We start from the raw sequence: 18,864 nt of genomic DNA on the forward strand, positions 1-18,864 counted from the left end.
CCCCGGTGGGGGGGGGGGGGGGGGGGGGTGTTAGGGGAGCTGAGACAGCAAAAGAGGTTGCAGTGAAGTACAGGTCAAAGAAGTTACTTCATCGATTCATTTGCATTCTCAATTTTGTGTGTTGGTTGGTAAACTTTGGTGTACGTTGCCAATATTTATGACACCTGAAAACTTTAGGTCACCAGTTTGAATTTTGTGGGTAAATGAAGAAACTGGTTGACGAGGTATTATTTTAGTGCCAATTTCTGTAGATAATGGAGAAATACTTTCCTTTTTTCCCCCTAAATGTATCTGCTAAACTTAGGTGATCATTTTCATCTGTAGAAGGAAATACTCATGAAAGCTTTGAATTATTGCTCGAGTACAATTCAACCCACAAATAAGTAAAACAAAAACTCTATTGAGACTGTATTTCGATGTTATTAAAACGTCCAGATTCATAGCTTTCTTCATCATCAGAGCTAAATTCCACGTTATCTGAGCTCTGAAATGGAAAAATGAAATGATTTAGTTGGAATATGGGCGAGTTTACGAGGTTGACAACAATTCACTGCTTCATAATTTATAAGCAAGTTGGCTGTGCTTGCAAGTGTGCGTGTTTTTCGTACTTATAGCTAATAGAGTTACTTATTTAGACAGTAGAATAATTCATTAAAGTGAGATTGAAGAGAATAACCTGATCGTGTTGCTTCAAACTGCTTTGAATTTTGTTGATCAATTGTATCAGTATATACATTGGGAGAAGTATGCCACTAGCCTTAACAATAAGCAACTGTACAAGTATTTGTATAAATGAATATTAGTGCAGTTTAAAGCAAAAGGTATACTTTATACAGTAGTTTATTGCTCTGAATACCATTTTTATGCTAAACATTAGGAACGTACTGTAAAAAGTGAAAATGGGTAATCTCCTGTTTCTGCAGTGAGCACGCCCAACGAATGTCTCATCAGAAGCAGAAATGTGAACTGCAAATTTGAATGGCAAATGAATTTTGACAAAACAAATACCTAAAAATAGGGAGCAATGACACTCGTGATTTAAGAGCATTGGTTTTCCTCCCAATGGTTGACAACATATTTAGAAGTATGTATCGTATCGTTAGACTAGATAATATAATCAATCCATTTCTTGAACCATGCGATACCTTTTAACTATTGGTGATCAAACATGTATTGGTTTGAGGTGGTTCGAAATTGTATAGGATTCCGAACAACTTGAGTTGGGATGGGTCATACGGGATCTACATAACGGTGGCAAAAGAGCCCGTTGGCTTGACTTGAACAAAGCCCGATCCAAGCTGGTTTAGAGTTCGTTTATACTAGCCAAGGCACGGACCAAGCCTTAAAAATGAGATTTGGCCCAAGCTTGGACCCCATATGTGGGCTCTTGTGACCTTTTTAGTGACCGCTTGACGTGTTTTGACATTAATAGAAAGTTGCAGATAAGGATATTTTCAGTGTGAAAATAAAAAATGGTAGCCAATAATACATATTGACCAGATGACAGTGTGAGTACCATTTATATCATTTGGATTATATGAAATCGACGGTTGAACAAGATTGAATAAAAGAACTTACAGTGACAGCCATTGATCTGCAGTAACTGGCTGCACTTGTATGTGAAGCTGAATTGCATTCTTGGGAATAGTCATCAATTTCAAGCACATCTCCATTTTCTTCTTCTGCTTCTCTTCTTGGAATTTCTGAACTTCCTCTGTTAATAATACCCAACGTACAACGTTAATTACATGTGAAAATGAAAAAACAGCTCACGCATCTCTTTTTCTTTACCGTGTTTGGTCCAACATACGATATATGCTAAGTCTTGTCTTGGTGTATATTGTCAGAAAACGAGCCAAACATATTTGACACAAGGAATTACTTGAAACTAACTTTGCCAAACTTGCTTTATCGATCTTTTATTAATTGCAAACGATGGTTAGTTCGACCAGAAAAACAGAGGCATACCTTATTGTTAATGTTGTGTCAACTAACTGGGCCTTCTTGGATGGAGCCTTGTATCCAGGTTCAAATTTCTGTACCATACAAAAATTTACAAATAATAATAATAATAATAAAAATGTCGTTTTCATAAGTATATGAAAAATAATATAGATATAAACTATCGCTTTCCGTTTCAAGTATTCAAAATTATCCAGTCCGCCAGTCCTTGAAAAAGACAGCAAAATGGAAAAATATTGAGAGAATAGGATGTTGCGTAGCTTCAAACTAGAAAATTCCCATTTTGAGATTTCTAAGAAAAGACTATTTTGGCTTAACTCACAAGTAAGTTTTTGTTACAACTGTTATACTTCAGAAAAAAAAAAAAAAAAAAAAAAAAAAAAAAGTTACAAAATTAACAAACATGGTGTTAGGTAAAAATATGAAGAATTGAACTTTCATTCTCCAAATTTGTCCAACTAAAAAACTTATTTAGTTCAACTATAATTAAATTTTTTAAGCATACTAATACTAGGAATTAAAAAAAAAAAGGTTGTCTAAGAATTTTTTAGAGTTTCAGTAATTCTCCCAAAATTATTGAACGGAAAACTTGAACAAAACAACATAAGTTTTTGCACCAAAGAAAAATATTAAAAAAAAATAATAATAATAAAGAGAAGGCATGATTTGAAACCTGTAAACAAATTTCACAAATTGTGTTTCCCTTTTCATTGCACCATCTCTGTATGCAGTCTCTGTGTGCAAACTGGAAAGACAGAAACCCAAAATAAGTGATTAAGTTCGAAAAAAAGCAAGAAAAGTTTTGAAGAATTAACGAAATTTGTACATATACCTTGACAGTTCCAGAACAAGCACAGGGAGCTTCCAAATTTTTGGAGGTTTCGAATTCTTGTTCATAGCAGATTCTGCATACATGTATAGCAAAAGATAATTGTAAATTATCATCTATGGATAATACAAAATCCTCCATGCCAGTTTCAAATTGCTTATTTTGGTACTATGATGCTCTCTCTCTCTCTCTCTATTTGATCGGAGGCCTGTGGACTTTAAAGAACTGTATCTTTTTCCTTAAATACAAGAAAACAGAGATCGTTTAAAATATATAATTAATGACATTAGTAAATACTGTATCGGGAAAATAGCTGTGAAGGTCCCCAGCCTATTGCTCGTGCTACATTTTCATCTTCAACTTTCAAAATAGAACATTTTAGTCTCCACTTTTCCACCTCTCCACCTTTTGATATTTAGTCTTGAGGTTTCATCTTAAACTGTCAATAACTATTTGGTTATGTTGTCCAGATACACTAAGGCTGTTATCACTTTTTCGCATTCTATTACTTAGATGATATTAAAAGAAAATCTAATAGGATGAACTAGCGTCAATATGTAGAGTTGCGTAAGCATGTCGACTTAGCTATCAAGTCGAATTTCATCAATCAAACTTCAATTGTATTGACTCACCTCATAGATGAGAATAATTTATAATTGTCGGAATATAGAACCACTATCAACTTATTTTAGATGGTAGTATAGTTGCTCTAGTTGATTGGTTTTATTTGCTATCTTTATCGTGATTATGTAATTAAATTCTATTGAGCCTATCGATTTTAGTTTCTTACATCAAAACAAGAAAAAGAAAAAAGAAAGAAGTCAATTACATACCTTCCTTGTGTCCTAAACCCTAATGCTTTGTAATTACATTAAAATTGAGGGGGCACCTGATCAAAATTTATTAGGGAAAAAAAAATTGGAAAATAATAATAATTTATTTCATTGCTTCAACTACGACAATTATTATGTGCTGAATATTCTTGTTTTCAATATGAAATTTCTTGCTTTTTCAATGTTTGAATGTGAGTTGTATGATTGCGGATTAGCGGCTTTAATCACCAGAAATTTTAAAAAGGTGGGTCCCATTTTTAAATCATCGAAGACGATGAAACGCGCTCTCACGGATGAATTTTAGCTAGATTCCGTGGGCCCATATTATGGATCGACGGTGCATTTTTCCCAATTAAATTCAACTTTTAAGTCTCTCTAGGCATGTTAAAAAATTTAGCCGTTCCTCATTTTTTGAAAAAATGAGAATGAAAAATATAATTGTTACGGGTCCCATATAAAAGATAAAAATTTAAATTTGATGACTTGATGTGATGAATAACGATCATATTTTTTATTTTAATGAGTAAAGAATGAGAACCAAATAGGAGCTTAATATGTTATTTGTTAAAAAAAAGTTGAACCCCAACTTTGAGGGCCCTATCGCTTCGTTCATAGAGCTTTGTGAGGGAGGTAAATCGCGGGATGTGCCCCAACATTGCAGGGAACAAGAGCTGCCTGTACACTACGCCCACAACTATAAGAAGTCTAATTTCATGTCTCAGGAATCTAACCCCCACACTGCAACTGCCAGTAAGACGTGGGATAACCTCACTCCTATCATTAACATATTATTTGTTATAAATATAGATGTTAGCCCTTTTAATTTATGAAAAGAGTGATAATCACATGCACCTATAATGGGTGTCTATGAATAACGTTAATGTTTGATTACGTTTAAAATAAGTAAAAGTTGCTTTAAGTGATTTTTTTACTTCATGTTTGAATGAGTAATGCTTTATGTATTAACCAGGAAAGCTCTTTACATGGAGTGATATTTAATGATAAAGACAATAAAATAAGTCTCGTATACGCATGTTCAATTTATCTCATTATTTCACCTCCCACATCATATCACGTGTCTCATCATATGGTTACAATCCCCGAATTATACTTACAGCAAGCATTATTTTAATTCAATGTGTTATTTTATTTTTTCTACTTTCTTTGCTTCAACAATAAGAGGTAAAGTCAAAGGAAAAACACGACCCCTCTTTGCTAGATCCGAAAGTGGGCACATAAGTTCTATACATGAATGGATGCACAGGAACAAGTACGTCGAAACTTCAAGTAAAAAATTATTTATAAAGTGTTCTTTATATGTTACTATCTTGAAAAAAGTCTCATGTGTAACTGTTGAAATAAATAAGTTACTTATTTTTGTTTGATAATAAGTTACTTATTTTTGTTTGATAATAAGTTACTTCTTTATATGCGGGCAACAACAAACAGGCTAATCAACAGAAATTGAGGGGATATTATTCAAACCATTCTGGGGGAGTCAAATGAGGACTGGTTGTGAAGTTAAAGAGGTTGATAAACTGCTACTGCACGAAGTGAACTTCGGAGGATATTATTCAAATCATTCATTGTAATATTCAATCCTATGCGGTGCTCCTTACCCAACAATTCTTGAGTTTCAGCTTCGTCATATCACAATCACAAAATTTTCCGACTTCGATCACAAATCAACAACTGATCGAGAATGTTCGGAATTTTCAAACCTCAGTCATATCTAGCTAACAACGTAGGTTATGAGATTTTAAAGATGTCAAACCCAGTGGTAGCTAGGTCGAACTTGTTGGAAAAAATTCCAACTTTGGGGACCACACATGTACATTTATTAGAATGTGTGGTGCTATTTTAAAGTAAATATAGTCGATAAAGTGATCCATTGGATTTAATTTTGGACTAATGAGTATTAAATTTTATGGGATTAAAGTGTAGAGACCAGAAGGTGTTATTTTGAATTGATGAGAGGCCGATTTGAAATAATTTAAAGTTAATAACTGCCAATAGCAGTTATTTTAAAAGTGGTTATGGTCCCCAATTTGAACGTGATTCTTTTTATGATATCTCTGCATCCCCATCAACAGAGACTTTTCAAGAAAATCAAAAGGAAGGAAAATCACGTATCAATTGGAAGATCAAAACCCAATTAAAGCAGTAAGATTCATGGATCAAGGTATGTTTCCGCACTTTTTGTTGTCTCTTTGATTTCAACATGGAATTTATGATTTTATGAATATGATTCCTTTCAATTTAATGCAACAGAACTTGCTAGGCCCGGTGTTGCTGAAAATGTTAAGATTTCGACCGTTAGAACAATATGATTTTATGAATAGGGACAACATGATCTTACAAATTGACCTATCTTTTTGCCCAATTATTGCACTCGGTCCAGTTTGGATTCACGTATATAACTTTTCAATCAAGAACTCTCTTTAGAGTATCCGTGAATAGGATTTCCGCTATCCAATGAGAAAATTTCCAACCAACCCGAAAACATAAAATTTAAGATTATTAAATCATCGTGAAGTTCCCAACTGTGATAGATTTTGTAAATCGAGGGGCTTATAGTTGTTTCGTTAAGATGAATTACTTATAAACTTATTATCATAAATAGGAGAAAAGGGTATAAGGTAATGAGTTCAGGTAATTGTAATAAGTTGATACTTTTCAATGAAGTTATCCTCCAAAATTTAAATGGAGGACTCAAGTATTAGTTTATTTACTCATTAGAATTTTACATAGAGTTTTAGAGTTTGTTCGATAGTGATTATAATAATTGATTTTATGATTGTTAGAAAGAAAAGTGAATTTCAACTGTGAGTGAGGAAGTAAAAAATGATGGTTGGAATAGTAAAATAACGGTTAAAAAATTAATTTTTTTGGGTGAAAAATTATTACCAAACAGGGGCTTAGATTAATGTACCGTGCGAGTGACCGTCGTATAATCATTAGAAACTTAAACGGCAAGATGATTTAATGTCTTTTTTATTGAAAACTTCAAAGTGAAAAGTTGACAAAATATGTGGATCCTATTAAATGTGCGATTCAAGGTTAAATGTTGACTTTTACCTGAACTTTTTAAACTTTCGAAATAAGCACTCATGGATATTTTATTGTTTGAAAATATAATTTACAACTAACTCGTTGCTTTTGAAAGATTAGGAGCCCGTTTGGGCTCGATTTTTTCACCTAAAAAATTGATTTTTTCATCGTTATTTCATTATTTCAACAGTTATATTTGACTTCTTCTCTCATAGATGGACCCCACTTTTCTTCTAACGATCAAAAAATCAATTTCCAAAATCCCGCCAAACAGACTCTAAAAGCCAATTCAAAGAGGCGAATAGATTGAGGATTAGTTATTTCATTTTCACCGCCATCGCTGTATCACCATCAATTCGACCTCCCATTCCCACATTTCCTTTCTCCTCAAAAATCCCAGTCCAGATCTGTCGGAATTGCACTCAAATTCCCGTCCAGAAATCCCATACAAATGTTTCTTTTGGACTGGTTTTACGGCGTCTTGGCCTCACTCGGCTTGTGGCAGAAAGAGGCCAAGATCTTGTTTCTTGGCCTCGACAATGCCGGTAAAACTACCCTCCTTCACATGCTCAAGGACGAGGTAATAATTTTTATCTTATTGTTTTTCAGAATTATAGGAAATGATGAAATTGATATGTATAGCATAATTTTTTTTACATTGATTTTGAGGGTTTAATATGGTTATTTGTAGAGATTAGTGCAGCATCAGCCAACGCAATATCCGACATCTGAAGAGCTGAGTATTGGGAAAATTAAGTTCAAAGCCTTTGATTTGGGAGGTCATCAGATCGCCCGTAGAGTCTGGAAGGACTACTATGCCAAGGTATGCAGCATGCCCACATGATTAATATAGATACTTATGTATCCTATGCTAATTGTGTGTCTTAAACAGAATGGGATCCAAATTTGACATATCCTTCTACGTTTTGGTTAGATAGGATTTATATAGTTTCTGTGGAATTCTCGATTTGCTGTGAAATTCTTTACCGTGGGAAGACAGCAGAAATTAAGCTGTTGATCGGATCTTTCTAGCCTGTGTACAACTAAGTTGATCTATTCATGGCTTGGTTTTTGCTAATGTTTTCAGTGATCTGTATAACTTGTGGTTGAAATGATTATTATGAATCTTATGGGGAGTAACCTTTTCGTTGGAAAGCTTTGCGTGCATGACATAATTTGGTGGGCATTTTGAGCTGGTTTCTAGTGAAAGCAAGTAAAATGAAGTTAGTGTCACAATTGCATCATGTGAATCTGCATGGCTTCTGTACACATTTCTTCTATTTTCAGTTATGCAAATCGCTCAAAAGTATTATGCTTATTGATATATATTTAGACATTCAATGGCAATTTTGCACTCTGTTATATTGAGCTCCACCTATTCTTTCATTTGGAGCATATGTTATTTAAAGCTTTATCAGAAAAACTGTCTAATAACTAAAATACATCAAAGAGTGGAGTCTCATCACCTCCTGCCGCCCAGAAAGAGCCCTATCCCACTAGCTAAACAACCCTCCACCAACCAATCCCTCCATACAACCTATCTTCCAACACAATGCAAACCCCCTTGAACCTTGAAATCACAGCTTGAGGAGACTAAAGTCTTCCATGTAAGTTTACGATCAGGTGGAACATGAAGCATGAGTGAACGAGATTGCCCACCAGCTACCCAGTCTTTAGAGGCGGCAAACACAATCCAAGAACCAATATGAAAGCAGACCCATTGATCACTAAACTTAAAACGTGGAGTACTATGGTTGCTCCTCAGCTAAACACAAACAAGAAATCCACTAACCACTCCAGATCATATGGAAAGGGAGGAGAGAAAAACTCAAGGTAAAAACAAAGGACCAAATAAAAAAGTTTTGGGGGTGTGGGTGGTGGGGGGAGGGGGTTGTTGATATGGGTCGGAAGAAGATGGGGAAATTGTTCAAATAAAAAAAAGTTTTACTAACAGGGTGTTTGACGCCCATTTTTAAGGAAAAAATGAATTTTAGAATAGTAGATTGATGGAGAATGTGTGGATGAAAATTTTTTGATTTACATGTAATATTATTTTAATGAAAAATTTGTGGTTGAAAAGAAGAGAGAAAAATGCATTTTGAGAAAAATGGGAATCAAACGAGGCCTAAATTGTTTTTTCTTAGTTTACAAATGTATGAACCATATAAATTACCATAAGAAATATTGTGACAACCCGAGTTCTAAAGTTTGAGTGCTCCTAAAATCGTATTTTGAACACTATATTGCACTTTCAAAAAGCTTGAAATTTATTTAAATAATATCATGAAATAGTAAGAGTGAATACAAAACTTAAAAAAATTGACACTGACATAAAAGAAAATACTAGAAGTTTTACCAGTCTTAATATCAAACCAATAATTAAATAGTTCTTAAATAGACAGAAGTAAGCTTGGTGGGTCTCTTTCACTTGCTCTCATCCTTCATTGACACGAACCATTAGTTTCCTGAAAGTGGTATAAGGTGGCGGCGCACATACTTTGAGAGTTTTAATTCAATTGAACTTTGGATTATAAAAGTGATGAAATCTTATCATTATCTCAACCATTTATCAGTTAATGGGATAAGATAATGAATTTAAAAAAAAATAATAATAATAAAAAATTATCTCCATAATTTCTAAAATTAAATAAAGTAGAAATAAAATCAAAATATTGTCTTTATAATTTAATATTTCAATTTTAATTGATATCACATTGAAATATTATATCAGTTATCTTTTAACATTAAATAAAATATAGATAAAATTAAAATATTATCTTAATAGAAATTTGATTTTATCTTAGTCATTTAAAATTTCTATCTAATTAAAAGAGATAAAATTAAAACATTATTTTCATTATTTAATTAAAATTAAATAAGATTTTAACAACTTGGGCTTAAGCCCAAAAAGAAAAATAAAACAAAAAGGTGTGGACTATTATTTCACATAATAGACTTTCATGTAATTGATCGAGGCTAAATAATAATCGCGTCTATTATTTTTTTATAACGGGCTAAATGTAAATTAACAAAATTAGGCCATAGGTGCAGGTCTTACAAATATCACTTGAGAACAATTGAATTCCATTTAAGAATACAAGGGGGTTTTTTTTTTTTTTTAAATTGTCATTTTCCTATGATTATGTACTCTAGCATATGTTTTATTTACTTGGACAATTTTTTCTAAATGTTTGGCTTTACATTTTTGTATTCTCTCACAGCGTCCTATTTTTTCTTTTTCTTTTTCTTTTTCTAAAAATTGATATCCATGATATTATTTGAATGTTTGTGTTAATTTTATTCTAATTTAATTTCATGTAGCCTCCTTCTAAACTCTGAAGTTTGTGTTTCTACTTCAGATGTTGGGCTTCTAACCAAGTAGGTCAGTGGATTCTCATTTTGGAATTTGGCAAGAAGTCTATATTATCCATAGGCTTGGGGGGATATGCAGTGCGTGTGTTTGCAGAGTTGGAATGTATTATTTGCCTTTGATTGTTTAGGGAGAAAAAAAAAATTATAAGCATGCATATAGTTGATAATTGCAATTCTTGGCACTATATTATAATTTATAAAAGGGCTTTGGTTTTGCCATGCATTCGTCATTCTTTAGAATGATGAGATTTAAAAATTACTTTGGGCCCAAATGAGCTTGTCCAATGTGGGAAGATGGTGAGAGTGAGCCAATTTCAAATGTTATTGCCTCTGTGGCATGGACACTTCAACTAAAGCAGCGTGTCCGTGTCCGATACCGACACTCCTCGAACATGTTGTCATAATTATTATTATTATTATTATTTTTACTAGAAATATCATATCTTTTTAATTCAAATTATTAATAAATAACAAATAGATACTCATATTTAAAAGATTTCAACAAGAAAAACTAATGGCAAGTATAAAACTAAATTCATATTATATAAATGAAGAAATTTAATAATTTAATCAACGTGTTGTGCCAATACTTTTAAAAAAAATACATGTTGGCTTATCAGACACGTATCGTGTCAAACACATGTGTCCGTGTTGGTGCATCATAGGTTATTGCTATATCGATTTTTACCTTCAGATAGGGCACATAAACTACAGCCAATTCCACTTAATGATCTCTCTGGACACAGATTTGATTGAGCTATTATGATCAAGTCTGTACTTCTATACCTTTATCCACTTAATCCTTTCTTTGTTTAGTTGGGCTCAAGGATTCTTTGCTTTTTCATTTATTCACGTTTTTTTGGCTGTGGAAGCAGCGATGAGACGGTGATACCAAGATGTATGTACAACCCATATGGGAGATGCAAATAGCTTCAGAATTTTTTGGCACAATAGTTTGTTTAGTTGATTATGAATATGCTTCTCTTTAGTTCTTTGCAGTCGAATTCAAGTATGGAAATGCTGATGCTCTTAACTGATTGTGAATTTTTCACAATTATCAAGAAACACGAGACTTCAGCATTTGAGAAGTTTGGCAAATCTTGCACCTTTACCAGCCCCCTCCACCCACCATCTGATCTCCATATATAACCTTGAGGAAATAATGTTGATATAGTTAAGCCTGAAATTATTACTTTTATAAAAAGATTGATACTGTGTAGATGCCATCACTTTTAATAGATAATACATCATGGCAAGCTGTAATTTTATTTTATTTTTGTCCCCCAAGGTATGCTTCTATGTATTACCTGTGATTTTATTCTCCTCAGCATTTAAAAGATCAATTGGTTTACCCCAGCGTGCTGTTGACAATGGGGAAACAAACTACATTTGTTGAATCTCATAATATCTTTTGTCTCGTTAAATATGATGCATTGTGATTTATGCTTCTCATATGGTACTAACGCATGCCCTGTATGTTTGTGCAGGTTGATGCTGTAGTCTATCTGGTGGATGCCTATGACAAGGACCGTTTTGCAGAATCAAAGAAGGAATTAGACGCGCTCCTTTCTGATGAGGCTCTCGCCAATGTGCCCTTCCTCATTTTGGGAAACAAGATTGACATACCATATGCTGCCTCAGAAGATGAGTTGCGCTACCACCTTGGCCTCACTGGCGTAACCACTGGCAAAGGGAAGGTGAATCTTGCAGATTCTAACGTGCGCCCTTTGGAGGTATTCATGTGCAGCATTGTACGCAAAATGGGGTATGGTGACGGCTTCAAATGGGTGTCTCAATATATAAAGTAGGGCGATCCCTCGGAATAATGTTCCATTAGTTACATCCATCTCCTCTCTGGGCAAAGAAAAGAAAAAGAGAAGGAAAGAAGAAAATTCAGTATTTTCACTGTGCTTGAGTCTGTTATCTTCAGCCACAACCTTTTCCTTATTTCGATTTTTTCGTCTTCTATGAATTTTGTTAAAGCGTGAAAAATGGATATTTTCTCTAGTGTTCACTTTTTGTAAAATATTATGAGAATTGGAGTTGAGAATTAAAACAAATGTTTTCTTTCATTTTCCAATTCTCTGGAGGGTTTTGTAGATGATGTGTTAATTTGCTTGTGCTGCAGAACTATCCATTTCTCCAAAGGCCATGTCTATTTCTTCAAAGCAGGTGTGCAATGGTTTTTCTCTTTCTTTTTTTCTTTTTCTTAAAAAAATAAAATAAAATTATAATGTCCATGTAGACCGCACTCGAGCTGTAGAGGGAAAACATGGAAGACCAATTTTGTGATTACGTCCTCTTAGGTGGCCCTTTTTTTGAAAAAATATTGTTCTGAACAGTAAATTTTTGGAGAACGTATAGGTTAAAAAATTAGGAAAAAAAAATTGATTTTACGTGTAAAATATTTTATTCATATGATATGAATATGTGATTGAAAATGAGTGTGTTAAAAAAAAAAAAGTTTTAAAAAAGCGAAAAATAAATTGGAAATTCTACTGAGTAGACAAGACATTAATACCATACGCCCCCAGGGCATATCTCCCAGTGGCAAAGGGGAGGGCAGATAGGGCTCAGCGCGGCAGTGTGCAGAGTTCGATTCCCCGCAAGGTGGAATTTGCTTTGTTGCAAGCGGGAGTTACCATATGGGTTAACAGCCTTGACCTATCCATGTGCTCTCCACCCTGGCTCCTGGGAGGCACATTCTGTGATTTACCTCCTCCACAATGGCCCAGAGCAGGGTCGGTGGGGGTCCTTAAGGTTGGGGTTCAACCTTTTTTTACATTAATACCATCCAAGTTGGAAATCTTTTCATTTTCTATTACGTAGACAACAATCCCAATCCGCATACGACATTGGAGAGCTGCAAGTACGAATGCCCATTCTTATCCTAGATACCAGTCAGCCTAAACATATTACATGATGAAAGCGTGTCAAATATGTAAGGGGAGAGGCTACCTAAATCTATAAACCTCGACAAAAACATGTCAAACATATAAAGACAATATGACCTACTATGGAATATTCACCAAAACATGTGGCCATCGAAAGAATGTTGAAAAGTTTATCCCAAAAAAAAAAAAAAAACATTGAATGACGAATCGGTGGTGGTGGTGACATCTAATTAAAATCCGAATAATAAAGAGACCTGTCACCATCCAAGATGTGAACAAAAAGCCTTCACTTTTAAGATTCCTACTTGAAACATCACCATTCCAATGGTAGTCTCCGGCCGCATACAGGGGCCGGGGCCGGGCAGTAGCACCGTCCAGTCCCTCCACTAAATACGCCAATGGCTGCATATCCTCTCTAGTAGAATACTTCAACTATAACTCGTCTCTGGGATGAACTTGGCAATAAAACTTTTAGGTCATCTTTTAGGTTATCTTCAATCCTACAATAAAATTTGAAGTAAGTTTTGCATCATTTTTACACCAAATTTTACATTGAAATAAAAATTATCTCCAATCATTATATCAAAACTTACACAATATGAACAGCGTTTAATCATTTTCTTCATTTTTTTATTTTTAACAATTATTTATTTGAAAAATTATTTATTTATTTATTTTACAACTACATAAATTACTAAATAAATGATTACGTTAAATTAAACGAAAATATTAAATTCATTAATAGATATATAAAAAAATAAAGTACAATCAATAGAAACACTACAAAAAAAGAAAATATTAAATTACACCATTAAAAAAATAATGCAATATGTGTATATGGTTGTAATATATTTCATATTAACTTTACCTAACCGTGTTTCATATATTTTAATTTTTTTAATTCTTATTTTAATTAATTCATTAACTATTATTTTTTGTACATTAATAATAATAGTAGTAGTAGTAGTAGTAGTAATAGTAGTAAAATTTTATTGTATTTAAAAATATATAACATAAATAACACAAATACACTTAATCAATTTGTTTGAAAAGTTAAAACAAAGGGTAAAATTGACTTTGCACCAATTTTATGCAAAATGGTGCAAAGTGAAGTGCTACACTGAGACATTTAGCACCACTTTTTGATGCATTTTGGTGTTTTGGTATCTCCTTTAAGACCATCTCCAACCCTACATTATTTTGCACCAAATCTTGCACTAAACTAAAAATCATATCCAATCCATTACATCAAAAGTTGCACCAAATGAACAATATTTATTTATTTTTAACAATTTATATAGTTGAAAATTTATTTATTTACTCGATTTACTACTACATAAATTATTACATACATAATTACATTTTGTTTATGAAAATATGAAATTATTTAATATATTTTATAAATGTAGCACAATTAATAAAAATACCACAACTAAGAAAATATGAATCTCGAAATTATGGTATAGAGAAGTCAATCTAGTGTTTAATTTAATTATCGGATTCATATAATTATCCCACAAATGTTCATTTAATGCATTTCGTTTTGAATACTTTTATTTTAATTTGTTCATCTATTATTATCAATTACACGATTAAAGTTTATTACAAATGATGATTATCAATATTATTATTATTATTATTAATTAATTACGAATTAAAATTTATGTATGATGTAAAATGATACAAATATCCTTCATATCAACTTGGTCATACATGAAAAAGGGCAAAATAAATTTTTATTATATGATGCAAAATAGTGTAAGATTTGATGTTGAGTTGGAGGGGTGTTTTTGATGAAAAATGATGAAATTTGGTGAAAAATAATGAAATGGTGTATGGGTTGCAGTTACCTGAGGCATTAATACCACTAGCAATGTACTCCATCATCTCACGTCCAACCCAACTCAAATGTCAAATCCTGACCTAAGTCCTCCTTAAGCTCCAGTTTGATGCTTATTAAAAAGGGTTTTTTTTGAACAAAATGAGCACTTGTTTGATCCCATTATTTACAAAATATATTTTTCTCTCTTTTTTATAACCATATTTTTCAATAAAATAATATTACACGTAAAATAAAAATTTTTAATTTTTTAATCATGCATTCTTCATTAATCTACTGCTCCAAATTACATTCTCAAAAGGGAGGGGAAAACTAAAATAGAGAAAATGAATTTATGTGTAAATACTTTACTGTGAGAATGTACAATGAAAATAATTTTGAAGAATGATAGACAAACAGGGACGAAGTCATTACTCAAGTACACTCCGCACAAATATTTTTCCTTTCTTCGCTGATTTAAGTATTAGAAGGATGATACTATGCCTCGTTTGAGTTCTATTAGTTTTTAGAAAAAAAATTATTTTGTAATAATAGTTTTATAAAGAATGTGTAATTAAAAAAGAATGAAAAATTTTAAATTTATTTGTAATATTATTTTAAAAAATGTTTAATTGAAAAAAAGAAAAAAAATGCATTTTAAAATGGGAAAATTACATAAATCCAAGGGTTTAAACATTACAATTCAAACACCAAGGCTAGAGTTTCATTATGCAATAATCAGGTATTAATTTAATAATTTAAATATTAATTTCTTCCAATTCAATTTTCCCAACCCTAATTTCATGTTTTGTTCTCTCTCTACCATCTCCATACTCTGCCTTCTCTCGATCATGAAACACCATCGTCGCCACCGTCGATCACGATTCACGACGACGACGGCTATCACGACGGAGGCGACGCTCAAAAGCATCCTCACCGGTGGCTATTCTATTGGTTTTCTCTCTCTTCTCCTTTGCTTCGCTACCACGAATAGGGTTACAGTAGATCTAGGTAGGTTACAACTTACAGGCGGTAGTGGTGGATTTGACCGGTGGTGGTATTGCTGTTTCCAGTTTGGTGACGGTGGTGTTGCAAAAATCGTGGTGGCGGCGGCGGTCTTCAACTGTGAATTTGATTTTTGTAGTGGGTGTGGAGTAGTTTTGGGGTTTGTGTTGCTGGTGGTAAGGGTGATGGCTGTGGGCGTGAGGTTGCGGTGGCGATGTGTTTGGTTGGCGATGGATTTGGATGGTGTCTTGTGCAATGACGGTGTCTTGTATGGTGGTAGACTCTGTACAGCGTGGACGTGGGTGCGGTGGTGGCGTTTGTGGTCGGCTTTCTTGATCGGTGTTTTGTTGGAGGTTGTGGTGGTGTGGTGAAGGACACGGTGACAGTTTTTGTTGGTGATTTAGTTTAGGCAGCGATGGTGTGGTTCAGATGGCAATGATGGTAGGTTTGGTGGTGGAGTATTTGTGACCATGTACTGAGGTGGATCGAGATCGGTGTTTGGTGTCTGTGACCAACAATTAATCTGTGACCTTGAAATTCGATCATTTTATGACTAAAAAATAATTTGTGACTATCAAATTCAAAATTACGTGACCTGTGACCTATAGTTGTGACTCGTGACCTATAACTTTTTAGATTTGTAACCAATGACATAAACTGTGGCCTATAAAATTGATGGATAAATTGTGATTCGTGACCATGAAATAATTTGTGACCTATCAAAGTTTTGATTCGTGATCTCGAAATAATTTGTGACCAATTAATTGTAAATATGTGACCAAGAAATAAATCTGTGACTTATAAATGTGTACACGTGATCATTAATTGTATAATTGTAATTTTATTATATTTGATTAACAAATATTTTTAATTAATTAGATAAAAGCCTGATTTTTACATTAGTTAAACTTTAAACATGATTTTTGAACTGTGCATAGTTAATACATGGTTTATAAATTTTTCTCTTTTAAAATTAATGTAGCCAAACATGGACTACATAAAGCCTCCGTTTGGCCCACCCCTTAAATGTGTGTGGCCTGTACAGGGGTTCTTCGAAAAGAGACTATCAGGGTATAGGCTTACCTTCGCCCGGCCCCACTTTAGGGAGGAAATAGTAATCAGCGTGAATCACACAGTCTGACCCCCTTTGGCTTTGGTTCCAACACGTTACAGTCAACACTCTCATTTCTTTGACTCTCTCCCCCAACCCCGCTATATATAGGGATATCCGGAGAGAATAAAATGCAACTCCTCCACTGAATCAATTAAGCAAAGGAATTCATCAAATTACTTACAATTTTTCACATATATTGATGGGCAATTTCATTTCTTGTTGCTCTGTCGAATCGCAAACAGCGAAAATTATTGATCTCCATGGAAATATTCGGATTGTTGAGATCCCTTCAACAGCTGCAGATCTAATGCTTGAAGAACCAGGTCACGTTGTTTCGCCTGCCGTTGAGATTTCCGGATCGGATTCCCGGTTTTCGGCGATGAAAGCCGATGAAGAATTAACTGCCGGAGAAGTTTATATATGGATTCCTGTACGTAGAGTTCATAGTAAGGTCTCCGAATCGGAGATGGCAGTGATCAAGGCTTCCGCCGGTGATGGTAAAGCAAAACGATGCAGTTCCAAGGTTCTGCCGGTGGTGACTGAAAGTTCCGATGAGGAAATTGATACTCCGGTGAAATTGATTCTCAACCAACGGCTAAGACCATGGAAACCTGCTCTAGAACCAATTTCAGAGGGCATTTGAGGGGTTTCTTAAATTTTTGTATGGGTTTCGAATTATTATATATTTTTAATTCCACACAAAAGGAGATTCGAGACCTATTCAAGCTTTGTCATGTAAATTTCTCATTTGGCAAGTTTGTGGATATTTTGTTTAAAAAATTTATTATACAAAAATTATTATAGTATTTGAACGGTTCCTCTTCCTGGTACGACTTAGCGCCCTGTCTCTATCCTCCATGCAATTTGTATCTATATTTGAAAAATAAAAAATGAAGAAAGAAAATGATTTTGATCTTCATCATATCTAGTTTGCGAATTTTCATGACAATTGACAAGCTTAAATTCTCTAATGGGAAATTCTATCTCGAAAAGCTGTCGAATGCCACCGCAAAAGTCATTTGTCGACCGGCGTTGTTTTCAAGTACGACGAACCTATAACAGTTGTAGAGCTCCTGCTGGAGCATCCACAGCAGGTGTGGTTGAAATCAAGCCGGTGATGAATGGAAAAAAGCCGACGCCAAAACTCGAGATAAAAAAGGTTTATATAATGCTTCCGGTCAAGAGAGGCAAACCAGAGGCGTTGTCTTCTGAAGAAGCCCGAAAGGCTTCGGAGAATGCAAATTCTTTTCTGAAACTTAAGTCCGTTTTATCTTCATCAGGGTTTCTCCCTTTGTTTGTTAGAATTTGTCCGACCAGTGGCGGTGTGGGACACGATAACGTTTTCACGAAGACGAAGAAGTATTTGGTAGAAAGATAAGATCGGAGGAATCAAAGTCAGATTATTTCAGTGAAATTTTGGAGGAGCTAGAAAGATTTTTTAGGGTTGGTTGAAGTTTAAATTTATTTTCAATAACCTCATGCCATCATAAAAAATACTTTATGCCCATGAAATTTAGCCCCCCGTTTAAGCCACTTTTTTTTTAAAATAAGAATGAAAAATATAGCTGTTATGGATTCCACACAATAGATAAAAAGTCAAATGTGGTGACTTGATATGATAGATAACGGTCATATTTTTTATTTTAATGAGGAAATAATGGGGCTCAAACAAAACCTTAATTTAAAAGGTTAAACTCATGATACTTGTGAAAAAGTGGATTAGAATATATTTTTGAATACTCATGACAAAGTTCTAATAAATATATTTTTTACTAATAAAATTAAATATAGAACATATTACTTATTTTGATAATAACATCTATTTCATGTGATTGAAATAAATAAAATTTTAATTTATGAGCATAGATAAGTAATATATGAAAAATACATAAAATTAATTTAATTACTTTTAAATTTAGTCAAACGTGATATCTCATACTTAGTGATGGAGGCGTGACAGCTTGCCCCATTTATTATTATTTTTT

At 33.6% G+C, this 18,864-nt stretch overlaps 3 protein-coding genes across 4 annotated transcripts; 2 read left to right on the forward strand and 1 right to left on the reverse strand.

Annotated features, from left to right (window-relative positions):
• Nucleotides 1-204: 204 nt before the first annotated feature.
• Nucleotides 205-3,035, reverse strand: LOC111405738. 2 transcript variants are annotated; one of them, XM_023034761.1, is made up of 7 exons: nucleotides 2,795-3,034; nucleotides 2,636-2,707; nucleotides 1,969-2,036; nucleotides 1,579-1,714; nucleotides 886-966; nucleotides 677-772; nucleotides 205-484 (listed from the first exon to the last, which is right to left on the reverse strand). In XM_023034761.1, exons 1-7 carry the CDS (start codon nucleotides 2,930-2,932, stop codon nucleotides 398-400), a joined length of 678 nt encoding a protein of 225 aa, XP_022890529.1. In that variant the 5' UTR covers nucleotides 2,933-3,034; the 3' UTR covers nucleotides 205-397. The 2 variants fall into 2 exon arrangements, with proteins under 2 accessions (XP_022890529.1, XP_022890530.1); XM_023034762.1 differs by lacking the exon at nucleotides 1,969-2,036 and having other exon boundaries at nucleotides 2,795-3,035.
• A 3,929-nt stretch (nucleotides 3,036-6,964) lies between these two features.
• On the forward strand, nucleotides 6,965-12,180 carry LOC111405740 (GTP-binding protein SAR1A-like). Its single transcript, XM_023034763.1, has 3 exons — nucleotides 6,965-7,255; nucleotides 7,367-7,498; nucleotides 11,535-12,180. The coding sequence occupies exons 1-3, from the start codon at nucleotides 7,127-7,129 to the stop codon at nucleotides 11,853-11,855; spliced, it is 582 nt and encodes a 193-aa protein (XP_022890531.1). The 5' UTR covers nucleotides 6,965-7,126; the 3' UTR covers nucleotides 11,856-12,180.
• A 4,822-nt stretch (nucleotides 12,181-17,002) lies between these two features.
• LOC111405741 lies at nucleotides 17,003-17,703 on the forward strand. Its single transcript, XM_023034764.1, has one exon. The coding sequence runs from the start codon at nucleotides 17,079-17,081 to the stop codon at nucleotides 17,520-17,522; it is 444 nt and encodes a 147-aa protein (XP_022890532.1). The 5' UTR covers nucleotides 17,003-17,078; the 3' UTR covers nucleotides 17,523-17,703.
• Nucleotides 17,704-18,864: the final 1,161 nt, after the last annotated feature.

Source organism: Olea europaea, chromosome 12 (assembly GCF_002742605.1).
Source record: "Olea europaea var. sylvestris chromosome 12, O_europaea_v1, whole genome shotgun sequence".
In the NCBI taxonomy this organism is placed as follows: domain Eukaryota; kingdom Viridiplantae; phylum Streptophyta; class Magnoliopsida; order Lamiales; family Oleaceae; genus Olea; species Olea europaea.